The sequence below is a fragment of the Microtus pennsylvanicus genome, chromosome 3 (assembly GCF_037038515.1).
Source record: "Microtus pennsylvanicus isolate mMicPen1 chromosome 3, mMicPen1.hap1, whole genome shotgun sequence".
In the NCBI taxonomy this organism is placed as follows: domain Eukaryota; kingdom Metazoa; phylum Chordata; class Mammalia; order Rodentia; family Cricetidae; genus Microtus; species Microtus pennsylvanicus.
The window spans coordinates 70288775-70314100 of NC_134581.1; the positions used below are offsets into that span (position 1 = coordinate 70288775).

Consider the following 25326-nt stretch of genomic DNA (forward strand, 5'->3'; position numbering starts at 1 on the left):
GGCCGTGAAAAAAAAAGATGGAAGGATAGAACTGACTCCCCTCACTCAGGGTGGCATGTGCATACCCCATCATATATACAAGAGTCCTCTGGAAGGGGTCTGCAGAGATGGCTCAGTGGTTAACAGGATCTTCCAGAGGACCTGGGTTCAATGCCCAGCATCCACATGGAAGCTCACAACTGTCTGTTAATTTCAGTTCCAGGGACATAACACCCATGGAAAAAAAAACCCACTGCATGTATATGTATGTATGTGTGTGTGTGTGTGTGTGTGTGTGTGTGTGTGTGTGTGTATCGCAAGTGCTCTTAATCACGGAACCATCTCTCTACCCCATAAGTGCTACTTAAAAAATATCATAATTAGTATCATACTTAAATGGCATGTTGAGGTCATTATTAGTATTTATTTCACTGTCACGTGAATAGATTTGCTGGAAACTTGATCGCCAGTATAACCATGTTGAGGTGGTGATATATTTAAGAGATGGGAGGTGAACATCTCCTGAGGCTTCCAGCATTGGGAAGGGCTGAAGCCTCTCTCAAGAAAGAGTTGCTATGAAGTGAGGCTCACCCATGTGCTAATTCACATGCAGCTGATTCCTTTCCTTTTATCTTGTATGCTGTAATGCAGCCAGGGCCATTCACCAGGACGTAGGAATTGGACTAGACACGTGAGACAAATGAACCTGTTTGCTTTATAAATTATGCAGCCTGGGGTATTTTGCTATGGCAACACAGAACGGATTATCATAAGGCTCATGTAATCTACTCATCTTTCTGGTACACAAAAATGCTTAGTACCTAACTCTGAGGTAAGCTAGTAACAGTGAACATTACAGATTTATCCCCATTTTCACTCTTTTCCTTCAGTATGAGCTTGTAAAATTCATCTTCCTTCTTGCAAGCTAGAAAGTGTCTTTTGTATAGTGAAGATTCAAACTGCATCTTATTGTGTCCTGGAACACTTCTCAGAAAGAATATGAGATCACTTTTAGTACCGTCGATATATTCAGGTGGATCCATTTCCTGTGGAGAAAACGCACATTACATAATATTTGTTATAATTTGTTTTTTGAGACAGGGTTTTTCGGTCTAACAGTCCTGGTTGTCCGAGAACTCATTTAGATCTGGGTAGCTTCAAACTTACAAAGGTCTGCCTGCCTCTGACTCTCAGGTGTTGAGCAGAAAGGGATGTGCACCATCCAACATTACTCTCTTTGTAAGGATAAGAGAACTGAGCCCAGAGTGATGGCTTCCTGTTCTGGTCTTTCAGAGTCTGGTATTTGGCGCTTACACCCTCATGGGTAAGCTCACAAATACCCAAACTCCAGCACCAGGGGATCCGGCTTCCCATTCTGGCCTCCAAAGAAACACACGTACACACAGTTGTGCATACAGAAAATGAAATTTTTTTTAAAATGCCTTTAACAGTTTTAATATGTGCACTTTATTTAGAAGTGTATTATTAAACAGACCTGAAGCAGCTTTATGTTTTTCAGGAGTTAAGAAAAAACTCTCTGAAGTTAGAAGTACTGACTGCTTCTCTTTAATTCCTAACTTCCTATTTTCCTGTCTGTTCTGACCTTTTCCACCTGGCACCCTCATCAACACACAGGCCTCTGGTTCCCCTATGCCCAGACCTTCCTTCTGTTCTCTTCCACCAAGGGAGTCCAGGTATGCTAACGATGAAGAGAAGTTCTAGCAGAGATGACCATCTCATCGGGCTAGTTTCAGTTCTTGTCTTCTTTAGTTGTTCTTAGCTAACACACTGACAGACTCCCCACTTTGGCTCAGTAGCTCTAGTTTCTGAATCATCATGAGAGGTGCGGGAGGTGTCCGAATCTCAGCTCCTTCTTTCTGTGATCCTGATACTACACTGTAGTGTGATTAGACCAGCAGCTGTTCTCCAGCTGAGTCTTGGGTTCCCCAATAGCCCAGCTGCACAGACTCAGTCTGTGGCCCCTGACTCTGCTTTCCAAGTATAACAATGCACAGTAGTCTCTCCCTTCTGTCCTGAGTTTAGTATAAGCACTGATTCCTGTATGTTTTGTCCAGACAGCAGGGTCCTAGTCAGGATTAGCTGACTAGAAACTAGTCTCTCTCACCGGGGCTGTTAACTTCTAGGAGTGCCTGGTTTTATCTATTCTCACATCTTGTTTTCCTTTTAGGATGTATTAGAAAATATGAGAACTGCCCAAGGTTCTTCTGTGTTTTCATAGAAGTGATAGTTTGGAATTAAATTTGACCATATGGAAGCAAAGATCCCCATGATCCTAAGGACTGACCAAGAAACCTCTAGAATTAAAAATGATTCTATCTTCTTAATATGCATAGAAGATTCGGAAGGTGTCCTTTCAGTGGAACTAGTTAAATTGACAGCCATAGTTCTTGGATATTTATCAACCTAGTATTGGCCATGACTGATGGTAGAATGAGGTGCTATCTTATTAGCATCGGCTTCTAAGCTATGCCTGGTAAACCACCACTTAGACAGAGACTTTAAGCTTCAGGAGATGATCTAGGACCAAGGCGAGGCTTAAGATCTAAATAAGAAGTGATCCTTGGCCACAAACTCTAGCCATATGACAGGGAAATGAAGTTGGGTCTGACCAGAAGCTAGTCTATAGCAACGATGGATAACGTCTGCATTAGTGGGAGCTCCTGAGCATGAGACCTGGCACAGCACATACACCTGTAATCCTAGCATCTGGGAACATAAATGGAAAGTTAAAAGTTCCAGGTCACCCTCAACTATATACTGAGTTTGAGGTCAGCCTGGGATACAAGAAACCTGGTTTGAATACATTCAGCTGTCTCTTTCTCTCAGACAGACTCAGAGACAAAATGAGACCACCGAGTATCAGCACACTAGACTGAAGGGGTGGACAGCTCCCCATACTCATCCACTTCAGTGGTTGTGTCTGCTCTTTGGGCTCTAGACAATTGGCCTGAGGATATCTGACGTTTATAATTTGTTCATTAATATGACTAAAATCAAAGTGAAACTGAATCTTACCTTAAAGGAAATGCCTTTGTCCTTACAGGAGAGAGTAGACATTGTTTCATGCTTCACAGAGAGGGTCACAGCCATGCCTCCTCCCTCAGAATCTTTATACATATATATTATCAGTCTGGTCTGGGGATTAGCTGAAATAAATATTAATAAATGAGACCATTAATTGGAATACTTCCCCTCCCCCAAACTGGCATCTATAGAAATTTAACCAAAGAATAGGTCAGTCACAACCATGCAGTGAAGGTTTGGCCTGAGGGCCAACAGACCTGAAGCCCAGCTGGCCACACTCCCCTTAAATTACACTTACAGGGTGTAGAAACCGTAGGTGTGCAACATGAGTGTGGTAAAATATTCTGAGTATGTTAAAGATAGTTTGACATTTTTCTTGATTTCTGATATTTCTCTTGAGTGTGTCAAAGATATCACAAACCCTGCCAGGTGTGGATGTAGACACTTATAATCCCAGCACTCTGGAGGCAGAGACAGGAGGATCTCTGTGAGTTTTTAGGTCATCCTGGTCTACAAAGTGAATTCCAGGATTATGTACCAGGGGTACGTAATGAGATCCTGTTTCAAATCAAAAATAAAGCCAATCCAAAAACAGAATGTTATTCTGAGTCTAAAGACTATGTTTAATTGTTAAATATCCAATAGAGAATTAAAAGCATTTGTTAAGAAAAAAAACTTAGGATAGGTCTCTTTTTTTGTTTTCAAGAATATACATTCAACTAGGCCCCAAACTGGGATATTTGGAACTTAAGTCTTGAGACACTCTCATGCTCTGGTGGAAGAGATATTCATTTGAAATGCTTGTGTTTTACTTTTCATTTGAATTTTGATGGTGTCTGCAGTATGCTCAGCTATAACCAGTGGGGATGAATGATCCAATTTGAGAAGGTTCTTCTATGGAGAATACAATTGATCTAGGGGAACCGGTGATGCTCCCATAGATCCAGAGAGGGGTCACCTCTACCAGTGTCTTTATTGCATCTACCCCCGCCCACTCCATTTATAAAAAGGGTGCTCTCTAAAGTGGAATTCTGTTTACTACTTAGAATTTCCATCTAAGGACAGGACCTGACATTTGAAAATGTGGGCAGTAAATGGAGTGGGGAGAAGTGGGTGGTCGTCATGTTTTTAAATAGGCAGAGAAAAGTACCACGTTGGTCAGCATCAGGCATGTCCTCAAACACAGGTGGATTTCTTTTGTCAACAAAGAGAACTTGGTCATTCATATTTCGTATTACTGTGGTTGTAGACTGAAGCTTGCTAAAGTTGTCTGATTCCAGGTTTCCTATAACACACATTGAATCATTAATGGTAAGTTGTTTTATTAGATCCACAGACACACCTAGTAATTCTGTTTGCGGAGTCAGCACAACCCTCTGCTCTAGAAGCAGCAATGAGCAAGTTCCCCTGTTGAGCGTCACTGTGCTCCTAAGAGCACACCGGGTTTCCTGATTGCACTCGGAACTACTCTCCCTCCAAAGGTTCGAGTATTTTGCTTCCTGGCCAGTCTCCTTTGTGTTCTTACCGTTTCCTTCCTGCTGTCCATGTTCTTAGACATCACAAACCCTGTAGTCTCCTTCCTCTGGGACCTCTTCCCTAGCTGATCTTCTGCCTGCCCTTCCCTTCATAACTGCACCTAGTAGTGCTTCATTATAGCACTACTATAATGTTATACTACTATAATGTTAGTACCTTAAATCCTTAATCAAATACGAGGCGGTGGTGCCCACACTTAATCCCAGCACTGGGGAGACAGAGGCAGGCAGATCTCAATGAGTTTGTGCCTGGTCTACAGAGCTAGTGCCCGGACAGCCAGGGCTACACAGAGAAACCCTGCATTGAAAAACCAAAAGCCAAACCAAAACAACAATCAATTTACCAAAACCCCAAATCCTCAACCTACTTATGCAAATATGAGAGCTATGCCACCACAGGCTGTCAATTGCCAGTCCTTGCTTCTGGTTGAGCTCCGTCTCTCACAGCTGTAGTTGCAGCTTGTTCTCAGGATCTTTTTCCCTGTCAGGGAATTCTCTCTCTCTCTCTCTCTCTCTCTCTCTCTCTCTCTCGTTTTGGAATATTTCTTTACACTGTGTGGTGTGGTGCCACTGTGATTCATTTAATAAAATGCTAAACACCCAATGGCTAGGCAAAAGGTATAAGGCAGACTTTTGGTCAGAGTGCTCTGGGAGGAAGAAAGGTGAAGTCTCAAGCTGGAGGCAGAGAGAACAAACATGCAGGAGAGGAGATAAAAAGTTATGAGTCACGTGGGAACACATAGATGAATAGAAATGGGTTAACTTCAGTATTAAGAACTATTTAGGAGCAAACCTAAGTTAAGGCCGAGCCTACATAATTAAGAATGTCTCCGGGTTATTTTTTGTGAGCTGGTGGCCTAAAGAAATCTCTCTCTCTCTCTCTCTCTCTCTCTCTCTCTCTCTCTCTCTCTCTCTCTCTCTCTCTCTCATTTATTTATTTTTCAATACATTGTTTCTCTGTATAAACTTACCTTTCCTGGCATCTGCTCTGTAGATCAGGATGGCCTCAAACTTAGGGATATGCCTATCTCTGCTTCCCAAAATGCTGGGATTAAAGGTATATTCCACCACACCAGGCTAGGGAATTATCTCTTGCTAGTACATAATAAACTCAATGGAGGGACCATTGAGGCTTTGATTTGCCAACCTGCAGTTCTGCTCCCTAGAGGTTATTCTGAAGAAACAGTGAGACACATGTGCTAATGCTGTTGTACAAGAATGCTGCTGCATGTGCTGCTGCACACTCGTGACCCTACACTCGGGAGGTGAAGGCAGGTGGGTCACAGTTTGAGGCCGGTCCAGGTGATAGAGTGACTTCTCGGTTAGTGTAGGCTACGTAATAGCAACCAGTGTCAAATCAAGCCAGACAACAGAAATGTCCAAGCACCATGCAAGGGTGCTATAATCAGCAGAAGTAAGACAGAAACAACCTAAGTCAATTAGCCGAGGAATTCAAGTTTTAATATGCTCTCCCATAGAATTATCTGAATATAATGCAACTGTAATTATTAACTACCCCTTGGACATCTCTATGGACAGTTTCTCCCAGCAGACAATAGACGTGTCTAAGTATCTTCTAATTTGTAAAGAGAGAAAAATAAATTTATACTTTACCATCATCTTCAGCTAAAGGGAGGAAAAAGAAACATAATATGTTAAATTATATAGTTCAGCTCATCATGTCCCCTCCCCCTCACTTTTGGAACTCTCTCTCTCTCTGTCTCTGTCTCTGTCTCTGTCTCTCTCTCTCTCTCTCTCTCTCTCTCTCTCTCTCTCTTCCTCTCTCTCTCCAAGGTCTTACTAAAAATCTCTGGCTGCCTTTCAACTTACTTTGTAAACTCACAGAATTTCACCTGCCCCCACTCCTCACTTCCTCACCTCTATATAATGGTGATGGGCTCTGTTGACCTCCATTAGGAATATCACATGACAAGTATGCAGGAGCCCATAAAATTAAGGTTATTAGGGGTTGTGTGTACACAAGTATGTTAGGTTTAAACTTAAATCTAGGGCTAGAGAGATGACTCAGTTCTTAAAACACTGTCTGCTCTTCCAAAGGACCAGGTTCAATTTCCAGCTCACAACCTTCTGCAACTCCAGTTCCAGGGGATCCACACCCTTTTTTGGCCTCCAAGGACACTCCCTGCACATATTGCACAGACATACATGCAGGAGAAACAAGTACACACATAAAATAGCAATAATTAACAATTTAAATCCAGGATTTGTAATTTCAGTACATAGCTAAAGTATTTTTTAATAAAGTGGCAAACTTTCCTTTTATGTTTATTGTTTAAATGCAAGACATCTAAGGATTTTCCATGAAGCTTCCAAAGAAAGCTGAACTTTCAGTGAAGTCAAGTCGCCCAAAGAATCTTATTTAAAAGAATTATTTTTTTTTGGTCAAATCTATTAACATGAATGGTGTAGACAGAACTCTAGGCCTAGAATCTCATAAATTGCATTTCTTTTGGGAAGAAGTGTTTCCTCAATGGTACATTTTCATGAGGGCATCAGACACCACTTTGTTGACAAACTGCTGCAGTGTCAACCCAGGACGTGGGGCAGGGCACTGAATCTTGGAAATCTGTTTTGTTTTGTGTTATTTTTAAAGCGGAGTGTGTGTGTGTGGGGGGGTGTCATTAATATTTTGGTAGAATTTGATGACAAACAGGAATCCAAACTCACTTCTTAATTTCATTTCTAGTTGAAAACCTGTACCCGAGCCCCACATTTATCTTATTGGTTTAGACTTACGTATAAAGTAAAGTGTGTTGTCAATAAATGCCATTTCCCTGAAGTTGATGCACGAGCCTTCTTCCAGTGTGGCAGCCAACATTATTCTAAGGAAAGCAAAGAGTCACCCATGAAGAGGCAGAGATTGCTCTTCGTACACATAAAATGAACAGACCTCTTACCTTTTTTTTTTTTAGATTTATTTTTGTTTGCGTGTATGTCTGTGCACCACAGGCATGCAGTTCTCATGGAGGCCAGAAAAGAGCATTGGATCCCCTCCAACTGGAGTTACAGATGGTTGTGAGGCACCATGTGGGTGCTGGAAACTGAACCCCAGTCCTCTGGAAGAGTAGCCAGTGCTTTTAATGGTAGAGCCATTTCTCCAGCTCCTTAATACTGCCTTCTAAACCTTCGCATTTGAAAGTCATTCATCATTCAGTATGCTGATGGAAACTGCAATGTTTAATACATGTGAAGCAGGAGTCTGTAGCACGCACGTTTATGTTCTTTGCAAACCCTTAGCTATTTGGAACCAGGAGAATGCTGTTTCATAATAATTTAAAGGGTTACTCCTAGCGAATACTGGCTAGGAGTGCTATGAATCCCTAGTGAAAATATGGCTCCCTAGTGAATGATTAGTTTTGTGTTCACTGGGGATGCTAGAAATACTGGGGACCAGTTCTATCTGAACTGAAAAGCCAGTGGCCTCCTGTAGATGAGATGCTGAAGGTTCGTGACCTCACTGCTACAGTGGTAAAGAAGAGGAGGAGACAGAGGTGGCATTTCCACCTAGTGTTTGGGGCAGGGTGGGAGAAGGCTGAGAGGTTCTGACATTTGGTGGGTTTCCTCCAAAGGCAGCAGCAGCTTTTGACCTGAAGTCTGGCTTGTCTGTGTTCATGCATGAATATTACATAAATATGGTGTTTCTGCGACAACCTCCATGTATTTGCTTTCCCCCTTTCCCTCACCCTACTCTATATTTTATGTGTATGTCCTTCCAGAGTTTTGTCACGGGGTAAGGGTTTGCCATGGAGTCCCAAGTATGAGAAATCTGTGACTTTGGGGAGAAAAACAATACATATTTATTCTAATTTATTTCTAAGCTGAAATGTAGCCCTCCTCCTGGGGTTATGAAGGAACAAACCACAGTGCCTTGACCCTGCTACTAGTTGAAATGCTCACTTATTAGCAGCCACTGTAGGTCCCAGGAGTCTTGAGATGGTTTAAGCTTTATCACCTGAAATTTCTTCAGTAGATCTTGTTGCTTTATGTATTAATTAGGAGCACAAAAAACAGTACATTTTTTTACAATAACCGCCTCCTTGGCTTTTAATAACTATTCTAATTTAATGAGTTTCCTGCATTTACTTTAATGTGTTGATGACGAACTTGATGAAAGCAGCCTCCTCAGGTCTCTCTGTCCTTCCCGTAGCTACTGGAAGGTTCTCTTGACACCTTCCTCTCCTGTAGTAGCAAAGAGACTTCTCTGAAGTTCTCTGTCTCCTGAAGGCGGGTCCACTAAAGAGGAACACAATTACCTTCAATCATTTACTTCTCTGTTTTCCCCTATAGAGATGGGGTCCTGTAGAAATCATAGTCCTCCTGCCTCAGCTGCTGGAGTGTTGGGATCCCAGGTGTGGCCTCCTTGTCTGCATCTGACTCTGTGGTCAGGCTCCCCCAACAGTATTTCATCCTGCTTTAAAATCACCTGCAAGCCTTCTACTTCCTCTCTGAGTAAGGAATCCCAACTTCGCTCCTGGCTTCGGAAAGTTATAATGTTTCAGGGTGCTCAGGTGCTTGCACGTGTTAATTGTCTCTTGTAGCCTTTGCTTCCGATAATCTGTTGACTGCAGTCTTATTTCAGCAGACTCAAATATGGGACCTTCAGGAAGACTTGGAACTTCCCCTACACCACAGCAGGTTCTAGGGAGCAGCTGGTGTCCTGTGTGGTGAGGAAGTTAATGAACGGAGCTCCCAGGACTGTGTCTGAGTCACAAGTGTTAATTGTTTTTATGGTTTGTAGGTACCAAGAATCATGATGAGAGTTGGTGTTCATGTGTCAGTGCTGGAGGTGGGGCCTTGTGGAGTAGCCCACAGGAAGGAATGGATTAGTGCTTTTCTCAAGAGAGGCCACTTTAAAGAAGGTTTATTTTAACTCTCTCTCTCTGTCTCCTGTGTGTGTGTGTGTGTGTCTGCGTGTGCGTGCGTGCGTGCATGCGTGTGTTTGAGTCTTTGGGTCCCCTGGAGTTTTAATTACAAATGATTACAGATAATTTGTATTTATTACTTTTAAGTCTCTTTGTGTCTTTCTTTCTGTCTCCCTCCCTATCCCCTGCTGTCCCCCACTCCTTCATCTAAATCATCTAGTTTTAGGCATTGTGTTATAGCTATAGAAAATGACAGTAGCATTTAAGGGGTGTTTATAAATCTTTGCTCTTGAACTCACTAAATTTTAATATAATCTGAGAGCAGGTACTTACAATGAGTGGAAATTAAAACTCAGTTGAAAAACTTAATTTTAATGAAACCAACCTAAAGTATTAGTTACATGGTAGATGTTTACCTATTCGACCTAGCTTCAGTTCCTTATATCCAAAGGTAAATAGTTATCATGCTTGGTTCATATTCTAACCAATAAATGGGTAAAGGAACTGAATGTGCACTTTTCAGTGAACTACAAATGGCTGAAAAATACATGAAAAGGAGGTTCACAGCTTTAGCTGCCAGAGAAACACGAATTAAAAATGCATTGAGCTGCTGGAGAGATGGCTCAGTGCCCGAGAGCATGTACTGGTCTTCAGAGGATCTGAGTTCAGTTCCCAGCACCTACATCAGCTGGCTCACAATTGCCTATAATCACCAGCTCCAGGTGACCTGATGTCTCTGGCCTCCGTGGGAGCAAATACAGGCCCACCCTCCACAGTTGCACAAGCCCACACATGATTTAAAACTATAAAAAATTAATCTTACAAAATTACCCCACTCAGAATTCTTATCATCAAGAAAACACAAGAACAAAAACAAAACAAAAAAGAATTTCTAACAAAGCTGACAAGGATGCAGAGAAAAAGGAACCTTCTATGTTCCTGGCAGGAATGTAGCTTAGTTTAATCTCTATGGAAATCACAATGGAGGTCTCAAAAATAAATGGAGAATTTTCATATTATCCTGGTGTATCACTCCTGGGTATATACCCAAATAAATCAAAGCCACACACAGTGGGGATACCAGCATATATATCTGTGTTACTCATGGCGCTGTTCCCTGGGCCATGTTATAGAATCAGTTGGTGTCCACCAGCAGATGAATAGGTAAAGATGCATATTTACACAATGAAGTATTATTCAGCCATACAGAAGGATGAATTCCATTACTTAGTGGAAAATGGTTGGAACCAGGAGTCACCATCTTAAATGAAATAAGCCAGACTCAGAATGACAAGCATACCATATTTTCTCTCTGAAGCAGAATCTATATTTAAAAACTACAAAAAGTAGCAGGGATACGATTGAAGAAGGAAGGGGATCAGAGAAGTAAACGGTGGGTCTCTATTTTGATTTGTCATTAGTGAATTAATAGCTTTATGTCATTTTCTCTAATACTATATAATGTACATATCTTCCTTCCTTCCTTCCTTCCTTCCTTCCTTCCTTCCTTCCTTCCTTCCTTCCTTCCTTCCTTCCTTCCTTTTTTCTTGAGACAGGGTTTTTCTATGTAGCCCTGGCTGTACTGGAACTTTCTCTGTAGACCAAGCTAGTCTCACACTCACAGAGATCCACCTGCCTCTTCCTCCTGAGTGCTGGGAATAAAGTCATATACCATATCTGCTCTGCCCATATTTTTTAAAAAATTAATTTGCCTGGAATACAGCAAACACTATGGTCAAAAATTGGATTTTTAAATTACTATTATTTACTATAGTGCGTGTTTAATTATTCATTGAATGAGTGACCTTAGAGAAGGACTCAGCTACTCTAAAAATACTACTCCTATTGCTGGAGAGGCAGCCTAGTGGTTAAGAGCACTGACTGCTCTTTAAGAGGACCCAGGTCCATTCTCAGCATCCACATGATGTCTCACAACCACCTATAACTCTAGTTCCAAGGGATCTGATGTCCTCTCCTGGCCCCCACATGCAGTAATCGTACAAGCATGCAAAACATCCACATACATAAAATAAATCAATAATTTATTGATTTACCACTCCTAAATGGGTCTGATGGTACTTGTCTGTGCTCCCAACATCGAAAAGCCAAAGCCAAAGATCATGTATTAGTGAGGGGCCTCCCTGGGCTACATAGTGGGACCCCGTCTCAAAAAAACAGGGAAGTGGCTCAGTGTTTGAGAGCTTTGCTGGCATGCACAAGGCTAAGCCCTTCAAAAACTACAATAACAACCTCAAAACAAACAAAACACTCTTTCCCATAGTTCCTGAACTTGTTTACCATTTACTCACTAAGCACCTAGTATGAGTCAACTGCGGGGCTAGAAGCTGAGTGAAACTTAGCTCCCAGCTTCCAGTGACTCAGACACCAGTGGGGGAGGCAAGGTATGGTGGGTGCTGTAGGAGCTGGAGTTGCAAGGACTCCTCGTGGCGGTGTTGGAAAAGTTTTCCCACTGATGTTAGTTCAGTAAGGACAGAGGAGCATCCTTGTCAAGGGCCAGGAAGCAGGGAGGGTCCCCACCAAGGCTTGCTTGAGATTTCATCATTTTACCATACAAAGTGTAGTGTAGTCACAGTTTTCAGAAAGAACGAGTTTCTGAAGAGCCCACACCCACGATTATTTTGTCCTTGGTAATAAATGTAACAATGTGGAGGCAGCATTTTTGGCGTGCACGTGCTAACACCTGTCAACTTGGATGCATGCTTCCTTTCCATTCACCTTCTCAGCATTATTAAGAAGGCTTTGTAAGGTGCTTTGTCCTCACACCTTATCATGGTGGTACTTTGGCCCACTTAATACTGTATTCTCGCATCTTACTTGTACTTATATACTTAGAGATTGTCCATATCACAAACAGTAACAATGCCCCTTCATACCCTGATAACATTGTTATCAGATCTGAACATATTTAAACCTGGGTGTGTTGAAATACACCAGTAATCACATTTGGTAGGTGGAGGTAGAAGGTTCAAGATTATCATCTTCAGCTATACAGTGAAGTGGAGTCTAGCCTGGGTTTTGTGAGACCCTGTCTCAAAAAGGCAAAAAGAAGAGAAAATAATTATGATGAAAAATAGCATTATATCGCTGGTGAAAAGGTTCTGGGCACTGCCCACCCATATCTGGAGACCCGAGTTCTATTCTCACAACCCACAGAAAGATGGAGAAAAACTGACTCCACAAAAGTTTTCCTCTGACTTCCACACACCTGTCTCATGCACACATTGAAATAAAATAATAGTTTAATAATAGCATTATAATCCAGTCTGCTGGCATAGGCCTGTGGCCCGAGTTACAATGGTGGTTGAGACAGGAGGCCTTCTTTGGGTAATTCTGAGTGAGTTCAAGGTTATCTTAAGAAACTTAGCTCCTGTACCCAAATCTGAAAAAAAAAAAGGAAGGGGGAAGGTTGGAACTAGGGCTCAGTGGGAGAGCTTCAGAAATATGGAAGGAATAGCTTAACTTATGCCATAGTAGTGGAGGTAGATAATCCTACCAGGGTAAGGTGTTCTTCCACTTGGCAATAGTGCAAACAGTTTCCAATCCCCTTGGCATAGCAGCTCTGAAATTATGCCAATATAGACCATGTGTAGCCCTGGCTGTCCTGGAATTCTCTCTGTAGACCATTCTAGCCTTGAACTCACAGGGATCCACCTGGCGCTGCTTCCTGAGTGCTGGGATTAAAGGCACATACCACCACCTTCTAGCTAGATCAAGTATTTCATTTTAAAATATTCATATTATTTTCAATTACTTATAAAGTTACACCATTGTTTTCCTATTATATTAGTTCAGTTTTGGCTTGGGTAAGAGAAAGACAGGTTAAAACTGAGTTTTTAGAAAGTTACTTGGTCGTAGTGGAGTCAATACATTCTATTTTGGGGGGCAGACCTTGGAACTTTCCTCTAAAACTCAGTGAAAGCAAGAAAACAAGAGAAGCCTAAAACCAGATGAATCCAAATGTAAGACTGTCTCACTCTCTTTTTTTCTAATTTATTTTGTTTTATGTATTTACTTTGAAGTTTTCATTGCTTTGTTCACCCTCCATTAGCTCTCGATACATCATGATCTCCTCCTCACAACTTCTCCCCATTTTTTCTCTGATTTTTTCTGACTCATGTTTCTTTGCTTTCTCAATTCTAATCTATGAACTACAGTTCTCAGTGGATAAGAATGCCTTGAACATTTTACCTAATAGTCTCTTGCTTATGTATGTGTGTGTGTGTAAATGTTCATGCATGCACATGCATGTGTGTGTGTGTGTGCGTAGACCAGAGGACAGTGGGTGTTATTCCCTAAGTACCATCCATCATTTTAAAAAGTAAGGAAACCATATTTATTTTTGTGTTTGTGTGTCCACATGCCTAAGGTCAGAGGACAACTTGCAGAAGTCATTTCTGGGCCAGGACTGGTGGCAGGCACCCTTATCCTCTGAGTCAATATGATGGCTACACCCTCCCCCTTTTTTGAGACAGGACCTCTCACTCTCTTGGAATTTAGCTACTGGCTGGACTGGATGGTCAGCAAGCTCCATATGGATGCACCTGCTTCTGTCACCTTAGCACTGGGGCTAGGAGCTCACTGCACCGCTCCAGGTTTGTTTGGTTTTAACCTTGCATTCTGGAGAATGAACACAGGTCCTGGAATACTTTTCCAACCGTGTCATCTCTGAAGCCTGCATCTAATATTCTCATAAAGACTCTCCCAAGAGAATATAGCAAGAACTGGCTCTTCAAATCAAAAAAGTTGTATAGACCTTTGAAAACTAGACCACAGAGAGTGAATGGCAGGATATCATGATGAAAGCTAGGTCACATGAGTTCCAATTTTGCCTGGGGCAAGTTACTTAATTTGGGGAGCGGTGGATCTCAGTTTCTTCATTTGGAAAACTAGGAAGCTGGAGGTCAAGTTTTAAGGTCTTTTCCAGCCCCAGCATTCTGCAATTCTAGACTATAGTTAAAGCTGCCACAAAAGAGCCATATATATAGGGCAAATGTCCTAGTAGCCACTTCCTCCGGTAGTGATTCTCAACCCGTGGGTCTCAACCCTTCCACAGGGGTCACTTAAGACTATCAGAAAACACAGATATTTACATTATGATTCATAACAGTAGAAAATTACAGTTATGAAGTAGCAATGAAAATAATTTTATGGTTAGGAGTTACCACAACATGAGGAACTATAAATATTAAAGGGTCAAAGCATTAGGAAGGTTGAGAACCATTGGAAGGCAATACACAGCTATAGAATATCATTCAGTCAGAATTTTTAAATTACTAGGAGTTTAAAAACATAGTATTGTATTAAAAGTAAAATGCTGTGAACTTGAAAAGCACTTACAATCCCATTTGCCCTCTCTGTGGAACTCTAGTTCTGTGAATAGGTATGGGCTGAACAGAGGACCCTGCTACGAGATTAAATCTCTACAATCAGATGGGAAGTTTTCTTGGAGGCAGCAAGATCAACACTCAACATTTCAATTCTTTAAAAAAAAACCCATCTTTATTGTAGCCAGGTGTAGGCAGTGCACACCTTTAATCCCAGAACTTGGGAGACAGAGGCAAGTGAATCTTTGTTAGTTTGAGTCTACCCTTGTTTACATAGTGAGTTTAAGGACAGTCAGTGCTACAAAATGAGGCCCTGTCTCAAAACAAAACAAAACAAACAAAACCCAAACCAAAACACCTGTATTTAGTTTGTGTGTATAAGTGTATGATGGGATATGCGTGGAGGTCAGGGGCAACTGTGTGGAATTGATTCTCTCCTTCCCTCTTTGTATGGATTCCATGAATCAATCTCAGGTCAGCAGGCTTTGAGGCAGCTCTTTTACTTGTTGAGTCACCTCACTGGCCAGGTGACATTTCAGTTCAATAAGTCAGTTAGCCCTTGACAATTGTGCCATCTTACAAATGTGTGTGTGGGACGTGGAAGCAATAGGGGCAGAACACAACAGGAAATTAGATCATTAATGACAGGTATATATTATAACTGTTAAATATTGACAAAAAAGGTCAGATGAAACTGACATACTTGGAATGAGTGTGTGTGAAAGGAGAGTCGATGTTAATTTTGAAGAATGCTCCACATTTGAACAGAGAGAGAAGGGCATTGGGGAAGAGTAGTTGTGTGTTGGGGAACAATGGTGTGGTGGGGATGGGGTGGCTGGTGGAACAGTTCTCTTCTGCAGCAAACGGAAAAATATGAAGAATTTTGAGAGTCCTACGGAGGAGTCACACCCTGGTTAACAGCCCCTCTCTCTGTTCCGAGGCTCTTGTCACTCTGCAGGTAAGAGGTAAGGTACTCTGCAGGAGCGTGTCATAAAATTATTTGGTCAGCCGGAAATAGGCAAAAAGTAAAGAGATTAAAGACATTCTTGATTGGTTTTGTTATGTGACCTCAAAATAGAGATAATTTTATTCAGCCCTTCCCTTGTGGAATAATGTCTACCCGAAGAATGCTATATTGCCCAAGCCTTCTGCTGCAGATCTTATCAAGTATCAGCCTTGCAAGAGGTCTCTTTTGCTTTCATAGGGTAGCCAAAACTGTTTCTAGTCATCCTATGATGCCATTGCTTTTTAGATCTCATACTCTCACAAGTGGATAAGAGAGTATCAGAGGTGAAGAAGTCTGTGCACCTTACCATCACAACAGTCTAAAAACAAAGCAAGAAGATTCTTACTTTCGTCCATTCAGTCAAACCATAAAGAGATTTGTAAATATACAAAAAGCCGTAGAGTGTTCGGATAGAGATTCTCAAAGAATATTTATTTAAGAAAACATGTGGTGTACTTTACAATAGACCACTAGGTGACTACTTTAAAATTTTTTCAGCTTTAAATATTTTTCTAGCGCAGTACTTTACAGTAATATGAAAAATAGTCAAGAGAAAGAAAAGCTCTCCAGGGTCCCTAATAATTTTCAAAAGATGAAACAGAATCTGTGCCCTGAAGTGACACTCACATCTAGCAGAGAAGAACAACCTGTTCTCAGCTTCTGTTCCTTGTATGGCTCCTGACTTCCCGTCTTGGTGATAGAGGAGACATGTTCCTCTAGAGCATTTTGGCTTATCTGCCTCTAATCCTCATGCCATTGTTTCCAAATAAATAGAGACTTGTCTTACCTCGGCCAAATAGTTCCCTCCGAGAGGAAGTGACTCGGAAGCTCTTTCTTCTTCCTAACACTGGAGCTGTGGAAGGCGGCAGCCCTGTCAGCAGCTGGAATACAGAGGACATGGAGGTACAGAGAGCTTTCAGTCTGGGTGAGGACCGAGGCATGAGGAATGAGGAAGGAGGCAGCAAAGGGAGGAGACTGCCCCTGGCACGCCTCAGCCTCACACCACACACTCTCTCCAAGGTATGAGAAAACTTACAACAAAATCTTAGAGAACACAGGCATTTCCTTTAATGTAAATGTCAGTATTTGGTGTATCATCTCTTCTGTGAAAGCTGGGGTCTGGCCCTTCCCAGGCCCATGCCTCTTTCAGGTTAGGAAAGCAATGTAAGGAAACGAACCTGCTTGGGTAGAGCATCCTTTCTCACATTGGGCCTTCTGTTCTGAGCTTGTTGCACTTCAGCATGAAATGCTTTTGGCTAACACACTGGAGTCATTTCTATAATATAGTCATTACACCTAAAATATATCTAAAATATATTTTTGGGGGGAAAAATATTTTTTGTATAGTATTTTCTTTCTTTCCTCTTTTAAGACCGTATTCAGGATTTTTCCTTCCAAGGTCAATGTGGTGTCACAGGACACTGACTGGGGCTGTTCAGATTTACTTCTCAGTGGCCTGGAAACAAAGCCTTTCCACGATCACATCAAATACCAAATCTATATCATTAGAATCTTTCCTGTGTATGCACGCGTGTGTGGGTGTGTGGGAGTTGTACATTCATGTAGAGGCAGAAGCCAACCTCCGGTGTTGTTCCTCAGAACTGTCTTATAATGGTTTTTGACTCTCACTAGGACCTGTGGTTCATATGATTTGACTAGCTAAGCTGATGTGCTAGTGAGACCCAGGGACTTGACTGCCTCCACCGCCCCAGTGCTGGGGTTACAAGTGTGTGCATCATGCTAATAGGCTGTTTAAAAAGCTTTTTTTCTCTCTCTCTGTGTATGTGTGTGTGTGTGTTCGTATGCCATGATACATATGTGGGGGTCAGAGGACAACTTGCAGGAGTGAGTTCTCTCCTTCCAGCATGTAGGCCCCAGGGATTGAACTTGGGCCTTTAGGCAGTAAGTGCTTTTCCTTGCTGAGCCATCTCACTGGCTCTATGTCAGGCATTATCTTTTTAAATGTGAGTTAGTTGGGAATTGACTACAGGTCCTCATGCTTGTGTGACTAGAACTTTAATGGTTGAGTTGTCCCCTCCCATTTGAATTTTTTTAATAAAAAACTTGAGTAAAAATAGACTAAAAGCTGGACCCTGTAGCACTGGTGTCTAATCCCAGGGAGCCCACAGGAAATGAGAAACAGAGACAGGAGAATCCCCAGAGGCTCCAGGGCTAGCTAGACACCCCAGGACTGACATCAGAAGCTTGTCCTCTGACTGTCACATATATCCTGTGGCATGTTGTTACCTGCAGGCTCTCTTCCCCCAACATAAACACAAACCAAAACCATCTATTCTGAGAATGGTGGCAAATTTCTGACTCAAAATATTTGAAATATGACTTAGGGAGATTATTTTTTAAGGTTTATCTTTAACTCATTGATACAGCTTTCTAACCAACTCATTAACATAGTCTTCTAATATAGCCTTGAAATAACAGCAGCATCTCTTAGGGACTTTTTACTTGGCCACAAGCTAAACTATTGCTTTGTTAGCAATAGAATGAGAAAGTGACTTTTTTTTTTCCAGTACAGAAACGGTAAGAGGGCTTCTAAAGTGAGGAAACAAAATGCTGTGTAAGCAGGTAGTTTTTAATTTCTTAAAAAAGGAAAACAAACAGGGTAGAGTTTGATTTCCTAAAGTCATGCAAACATCATGCCCATAGCCACGATTACAGAGGAAGTTTGTGGTGAAGTGTTTGGAGGGACTTGGGGTGATGTGTTACCAGAAGAAAAACTAACATTTTAAAAAAGAATGTGGTAAGAATACAAATACAAATGTGACTGACTTTAAAAAGGCAAGTTTTCATCCTCCAAGTGACACAAAAGACTGCATGAATTAGGGTCACAGTGGCTAGTGGGGTTAGCTCAACTGTAGAGGATTCGGCTAGCAAGAACATGGTCCTGGGTTCAATCTCCACACATGAAGTAGGGTCACAGTGGCTAGTGGGGTTAGCTCAACTGTAGAGGATTCGGCTAGCAAGAACATGGTCCTGGGTTCAATCATCATCTCCACACATGCACCCAAGTGTGACCAGAAGCAGAGTGAGTGCCAGTGGGCTCCCTCCTGCTCTAAAGATGTAGAAAAAATGGTTTGTACATTTCCAAGTTTCGGGGCTTGGATACAAGGTTCCATTTCCTATGGTATAGAGTAAGCTATATGTTTCTGTGTCCTGTGTAATTTATAGACTTGTCAGCAATCTTTGGAAGAGCCTAAGGCACTGGCTAACCAGAACCCTCCACATCTTCTCATTACCCATACAATGAGGGTAGCATTAAAACAAGAAAATAGTATAGTATGGTATTCTTTTAATCCTATGAAAACATTTATGCATTAGGATAGAATCTTTTTTTTCCCTTTGAAATATATTTTAAGACCCAAATGGATAATTATTTGTTTAGATATAATACAGGGTGAAGTTGGGAGAGGAAATAGACCAATATCAGCCAGACTTTTTGTTTTAATGGACCTTTAAAAATAACAGTGCTAATGCTAATAAGATAGACTAGTTAAGACTGAAGCAGGAGGATTATAAATTCCAGTCTAGCCTGGACTAGAAAGCATGACTGTCTCTAAAACAAACAAATAAACAAAACCAAATAAATACTGAGTAGAGAATATTATATTTGCTGGGAATGCTTAAAAAAATTAAATCCTTACATTTTTATTTCATGTTTATAAAAAATTTAGAAAGGTCAGAGTCTGTTTTTTGTTTTTTGTTTGTTTGTTTGTTTGTTTTTGAGACAGGGTTGCACTGTGTAGACCCAGCTGTTCTGGAACTCACTCTGTAGATCAGGCTGGCAGATACCCCTAGTCTCATTTGTCCCAGGCTAGCCTCAAAAGTAGCCAAGGATGACCTTAAATTTCCTACCCTCTAGCTTCTACCTTCCCAGTGCTGGAAGCACTGATTTATGAGTGCTGGAGAATGAACCCAAGGACAGGAAAGCACTGTAAAATGAACATATTCAACTATATAAAAAGTGTATTACATACTACAGATAGTAAAAATTTCAACACAGATAACACACTTTCAAGCCCCCCCCCCCCCCATCAGGGAAGTAACACTCTAGTTAGGCAAATGCTCTTTATCGCTAGCCACTTCCCAGCCTTGATGCTAACTCTTAAATTAACAAAAGGGGAAAAAAAACCCCAAAAGACTACATGTTAAATAACAGCCTTCTAAAATGTAAAATTATGTGCTCAGGGTTCATGGAGGCATGTCATTGACCTTTGTTTTATGAGGCAATATACTGTTTCTGCACCAGGTTAACTAACCGGAAAGAATTTAGGAAGTCTGTCTGTGAAACTACAGGTCAAAGTTGGTATCCAGAAGACCCAAGAAAGTTAAGCCACGAGTGTGTAGTGGGTCAGCTACACTTACTGACATGTCCATAAAGTTATTTTCTTTCAGGGTGTGATCTGGAGAGTTTGGTGCCGAAGGCAGAGGGACACTGATGGAGACCGTGGGCTAGAGGAACCGGTTGGGTCTCCTCCTGCCAGCACACCCTATGCCGAGCGAACATGCCCTTTCCTGAGAGGAGCAGATGGGAAAGTTAACGCTCATCCGCCGAGATTCCTGGCTCTGGCACAAGCCCGGCTGCCCCTGGCAATGCCGCTCTTCTACCTGGGGACCAGTTTCGAAGTTAACTTTTCCCTCTCCACAGTGTGGGAAGTGAGCTTTCTGTTTCTCGAAGGTTCCAAGGCTAGAGAAAAAAGGCGGGAAATAAACAGAGGCGAGGCCTCCACGTGACCCGCCGCGCTGCCTGCTGGGAGCTGTGCACTGGGGCGCCTGCGCAGAGGAACACGAAGCCTTCGCTGTTGCGCCGTTCTGAGGCGGAAGGTTGTGGCCGAATCTCCGATCGCGAGTGGGACAAGAGGGTGAGCGCGTGCGCCCGTGATGGGGGGAAATGGAGTGGAAAGGAAAGCAGCGGGTGGGGATGGGCGCGGCCTCTGTGGGGCCCGGGTCTGGCGTGGGGCCGCAGAGCAAACCGGAAGGTGTGAGGGAGGCGAGGGAAGGAGGCGGGAAATGGCGTGAGGAGACGGCAGCGCAGTGAAGAGATCGCAACAGAAGGCCGTGGCTGCAGAGGTAGCACACACTTTTATCCCAGCACTCGGAGCAAGGGGGCAGGAGGATTGCTGCGACTTTGAGTCCGTCTTCGGCTACCCAGGGAGTTCTAGGTTAGCCTGGTTTATGTGGTGAGTCTCAGTCCTGGAAAATCTGAAACCAAACCAACCACAGCCTGCAGAAGGAAAACCCAGACAAACAGCAAACAGTCGCACAAGGTGATGCCGTGGATGGCACAGCCACAAGTCTGATTTTTTCTTAGGGTAAGGGCCTGCCTGTTAACCCAGACTTTGGCTAGTCAGGAGGCAAACACAGAATTACCTAATTATAGAAGTTTTATTGTGTTTTTATTATTTATTTATGTATACGTTCTGTTCGTTTGAGAAAAGAAGAAGCAGAAAAGGGAATACTAAAAGGGGGAAAAGACTTTTTCCTTGTGTGGGCGTCTCTGAGATAACTTTCCGGTTCTTTAGGAACGTCAATCCATCCATGCGTGCATTTCCTACATGTTAGGTTAGCGCTTCAGCTTAGTACCCTGAAAGTAATGGTAGACACTTGGAAGGACTATGCTGAAGTTAGAAGTGTCTTTATAATCTGCCTTTTGCTCTTGTTTCCATCATATGTATATTACATATAAACACTCGGATTCTCTGTAGTTAAATAACTCATGATACTTACAAGAAACAGATAGAGCTGGGTGTGTGGCGAAGGCCTTTAATCCCAGCACTCTGGCGGCAGAGAGAGTTTGAGGCCAGCCTGGTCTACGGAGAGAGTTCCAGACAGTCAGGGCTGCACAGGGAAACCCTATCTCGAAACACCAACAAATAAAAAGAGAAACAAACAGATAATTTGAATGTAAATAGTTCTTCAACCCTAAAATACATTGGAAACCATCCTTCTAAGTTCCAGTGTCTTTTCAAATTTAAGTCTGAACAGTTCAGATTCTCAGGAAAATGGCTTCAGAATTTATGGGAAAGCAATTTGATGCCGTGTTATGGTAAGGGCAGGGCAATGAAAACAATCTCAGACTAGAAGAATGAAGAGATCTTATTTCTGGACTAGCTCAGTTTTATTTGTTTACATGTCATCAACCATCTCTTTCTGTCCTTCTTTCAAGAAGGAAGAAAGGGGAGCTCTAACATGCTTTTTTAAAAAAATTATTCTTATCATATATTACATTCCTACCTCAGTTTCCCCTGCCTCTACTCCAAGCCTCTTCCCCCACCTCCCCTCTTCCTAGATCCACTCCTCCATTTCCCTTCAGAAAAGAGCAGGCCTCTCAGGGATCACAACCGAACATGGCATAACAAGCTACAACAAGAGTATACACAAACCCTCATTATCAAGGCTGCATGAGGCAACTCAGTAGGAGGAAAAGGGTCCCAAGAGCATCTAACCTCTAATTTTAACATTAACATTTTATAGAGACAGAAGAATCATAAATCTTCTAGTGCTAAAACAAGATAGAATTGCCAGTGAGTTTAGTTGAGCTCCTTTACAGACGACTAGTTGAAAATGGTGTGGATAATAAATTGGTCTCCGATGATGGAGGCCATTGGATACTGTGATAAAACTTGAGTTTACTGACCCAGAAGGTGTTGAATGGAAAAGTTTTTTTTTTTTTTGTTTTTCAAGACAGGGTTTCTTTGTGGCTTTTTGGAGCCTGTCCTGGAACTAGCTCTGTAGACCAGGCTGGTCTCGAACTCACAGAGATCCGCCTGCCTCTGCCTCCCGAGTGCTGGGATTAAAGGCGTGCGCCACCACCGCCCGGCTTTAATGGAAAAGTTTTGAGAGACAGGATGAAATAGAGGGGAGAAATTAAATTTAAGTGGCAGATCAGGAGAGTAGAAATAATGATGGTGGAGGTGGGAAAAGGACCCAGGTGAAGAGAACTGTAGTGTGGACTTTGTGCCTAAATTTGACAAATCTCTAAACTTTACAGTTTGTGCCTCCAAAGTATAATGGCAAACCACCTCGTAAAACCTGATTCTAGAAACTGCAAGAGGTCAAGAGAATTGGAGGTAAGTTTGATGCTCCTGGAACCTTTTAATGTATTTTACTTATTTCTGGTTTCATCTTCTTCAAGAAAGTGCTATTGGTAAATAGAATTTAGTGTTCTTGTAGTCTCAGAGGTAGGATTGTCCTAGCAGGAGCTATGTTGACTCTACCTAGTTTTTCCACTAAGAACAGATCTATAAAAATCTACTTGGTAACCAAAAGTAACCAAGGTGAGTCCATGTCTTTTGGTACATGGGGTTTTACATGAAAAATTATTTGCTAAGATGAGTAAAATTCTTACATGCCATAGGCCCATCTGGTGATTGTACTTAGACCATCAGATTTTAGTGGTTAGCCATCTCACCAGTCTCTATATTACAAAATTTTGCAACCATTTATCTGTTGTCTAAATTACAGTTATCTTGTTATTATAAAAATATCCACTGGTGCAAGATACAGGACTGTTTTTCATTAAGAGTTAAAAGCTATTTTCAAAATCTCCAAACTTAGCAAAATTTAGTATTTTAAGCAAGGTGTTTATTGTGTCTAAAGGTTTCCTTGACGATAAAAATTTAAATAACCGGTATGGAATCTCTAGCATGTCTGCTTTTTATTTTATTTTTCTTTTTTTATGCTTTTTTTTTTTACTTTTCGGTGTTTTCCTAGTCCAATGCTTTCCCACTGAACTAATCCCCAGCTCCAAGCATGGAGTTTCAATTCTAATTCTGAAATACTGGGACTGAACCTACAGCCTTAAGGATGCTAGGCAAACAACTAGCACAGAAAGAGCTGTGTCCCCAACCCCCCCTGGAAAAGTTTGCTTTGCTTTTTTAATAAACAGAATATATATGTCTAAAGATCTTACCATTGATCTGGTTTTTGTCTTTTCTTAGCCTCAGGTGTCAGATAGTCCACAGGTACCCTCGCTTGGAAAATTGGATTCTTCTTTCTCTGAAAGTTCTGGACTCCTTTATAAAGAGGAAGCCCTAGAGAAGGATTTAAGTGGTGATGTATTAATAATGCTTATATTTATGTGTATTGGCTGGATCGCGCATAAACTTTATTAGATTTTACAACCTACCCATTTTTTTGAACAGATATGAGCAAGGAAATTAATCTGATGTTGTCTACATATGCAAAGATTTTGAGGCAAGTAATTATGGTATTTTTTGAGTATTTTTGTTAGAAATCCTTTTCTCTTGAAAAATCAGTAATGAAAAATTTAATTCCATGACTTAAAAATCTATCTGGTAACTAGAAATTTGAAGTTTCACTTTTGTCTTGATTCTTTATGATAGATGAGTTGAATATTTTAAGGGAATAATCTCCAATTTGTCCAAACATCGTTTGTCATATTTTTAGTGCTAATACCAGTATGGATGTATCTTGGTCTTTAGATGATCGTATCTTTAAAATTTTATTCAAGTACCTCTTTGAGAGTAGGGGTTTTTTTTGGTGAAATTAATGTTAAGGGGGTTTTATTAAAGATGAATATTTCACATATTTATATCCTATTAGTTTACATTTCAAGACTGACTTTAAATGTTGATTTGAGAATTTGAAGTGTTACAAGCTGCTTTATAAGCTACTGGAAAGTCACTATACCTAAGTGATAGTTTAATTTTAATAATTTATATAATTTATAACTAAAGTATATAAGATGCACTTTCTTTGTGTCAGGAGACTTTTTAAGTAGTCAAAATATTTGCAGGACTGATTTAACATTTTCTTGAAGAATATTAGTAAACTAAGTTCTATGAACTTAATTGAAGCATGAAAATGAAATAGCTAACAGATAAAGAATAAAGGACATGACATGAAAGCATGTCTAGACTTTATAACTCATTTTAACATCAAGCTGTTCTTCCTATTAGTGAGAGAGCAGCCGTAGATGCGTCTTACATTGATGAACTAGAGAGACTCTTCAGAGAAGCCAATATTATTGAAAATTTTCTGATCCAAAAAAGAGAGTTCCTGAAGCAGAGGTTTGCAATGATTACCAACACACTGCAAAAGTAAAGTGCTTATACTCACTGAAAGTTGGTCCGTATTATTGCTGTATTCTACTTGTTAAAGAAAATATATGAAGTAAACTGTAACTTTCTAAATTTAAAAGAGTTTTAATATGAACAGTAATATAAAGCTTGTAATCTTTCTTTTGAGGGTTGAATATTTGGCACATTATATAAAAATGTAAATTAAAAATTATGTGTTATTTTTTTCTCCTTTACTCCTAAATTGCTTAACTCTTCTTAAATTGTAAAAGAGGACTCGGTTAATTTGATTATGCCTAACAATATTTGTTTAACTAGCAGCTAATTTTGGAGATAGTTTTCTTGGTTAGTATTGTAAAAGAACTTAAACATTAAAGGTCCTTTGTCCAGTTTTTCAACATATAATAAAATATAACTATGTGCTGCTGCTATTTAATATTACCATTTAATTTTACTTTTAACCATTATATTTGACTA

General features: G+C 41.0%; 2 protein-coding genes across 3 annotated transcripts; one reads left to right on the plus strand and one right to left on the minus strand.

The window, feature by feature from the left end:
* Positions 1-671: 671 nt before the first annotated feature.
* LOC142846095 (interleukin-18-like) lies at positions 672-16667 on the minus strand. 2 transcript variants are annotated; one of them, XM_075965965.1, is made up of 6 exons: positions 16581-16667; positions 7317-7402; positions 6174-6185; positions 4175-4309; positions 3016-3146; positions 672-1025 (listed from the first exon to the last, which is right to left on the minus strand). In XM_075965965.1, exons 2-6 carry the CDS (start codon positions 7396-7398, stop codon positions 801-803), a joined length of 585 nt encoding a protein of 194 aa, XP_075822080.1. In that variant the 5' UTR covers positions 7399-7402; positions 16581-16667; the 3' UTR covers positions 672-800. The 2 variants fall into 2 exon arrangements, with proteins under 2 accessions (XP_075822080.1, XP_075822081.1); XM_075965966.1 differs by lacking the exon at positions 6174-6185.
* Positions 16668-16722: 55 nt separating this feature from the next.
* Positions 16723-25305, plus strand: Tex12 (testis expressed 12). Its single transcript, XM_075965969.1, has 6 exons — positions 16723-16813; positions 20204-20670; positions 22800-22878; positions 23749-23860; positions 23953-24008; positions 24734-25305. Exons 3-6 carry the CDS (start codon positions 22819-22821, stop codon positions 24872-24874), a joined length of 369 nt encoding a protein of 122 aa, XP_075822084.1. The 5' UTR covers positions 16723-16813; positions 20204-20670; positions 22800-22818; the 3' UTR covers positions 24875-25305.
* The last annotated feature ends 21 nt before the right edge of the window (positions 25306-25326 follow it).

Bases quoted from the DNA above. Each gene is read 5' to 3' on its own strand.
- LOC142846095 (XM_075965965.1), bottom strand. From the start codon at position 7,398: ATGTTGGCTGCCACACTGGAAGAAGGCTCGTGCATCAACTTCAGGGAA. The intron at 3,147-4,174 runs GTACTTTTCTCT...TATTTATTTCAG, and splicing joins GCCTGATGCTGACCAACGTG to CTAATCCCCAGACCAGACTG. The intron at 1,026-3,015 runs GTAAGATTCAGT...TTTTCTCCACAG, and splicing joins ACAAAGGCATTTCCTTTAAG to GAAATGGATCCACCTGAATA.
- Tex12 (XM_075965969.1), top strand. From the start codon at position 22,819: ATGGCAAACCACCTCGTAAAACCTGATTCTAGAAACTGCAAGAGGTCA. The intron at 23,861-23,952 runs GTGATGTATTAA...TTTTTTGAACAG, and splicing joins CCTAGAGAAGGATTTAAGTG to ATATGAGCAAGGAAATTAAT. The intron at 24,009-24,733 runs GTAATTATGGTA...CCTATTAGTGAG, and splicing joins ATGCAAAGATTTTGAGGCAA to AGAGCAGCCGTAGATGCGTC.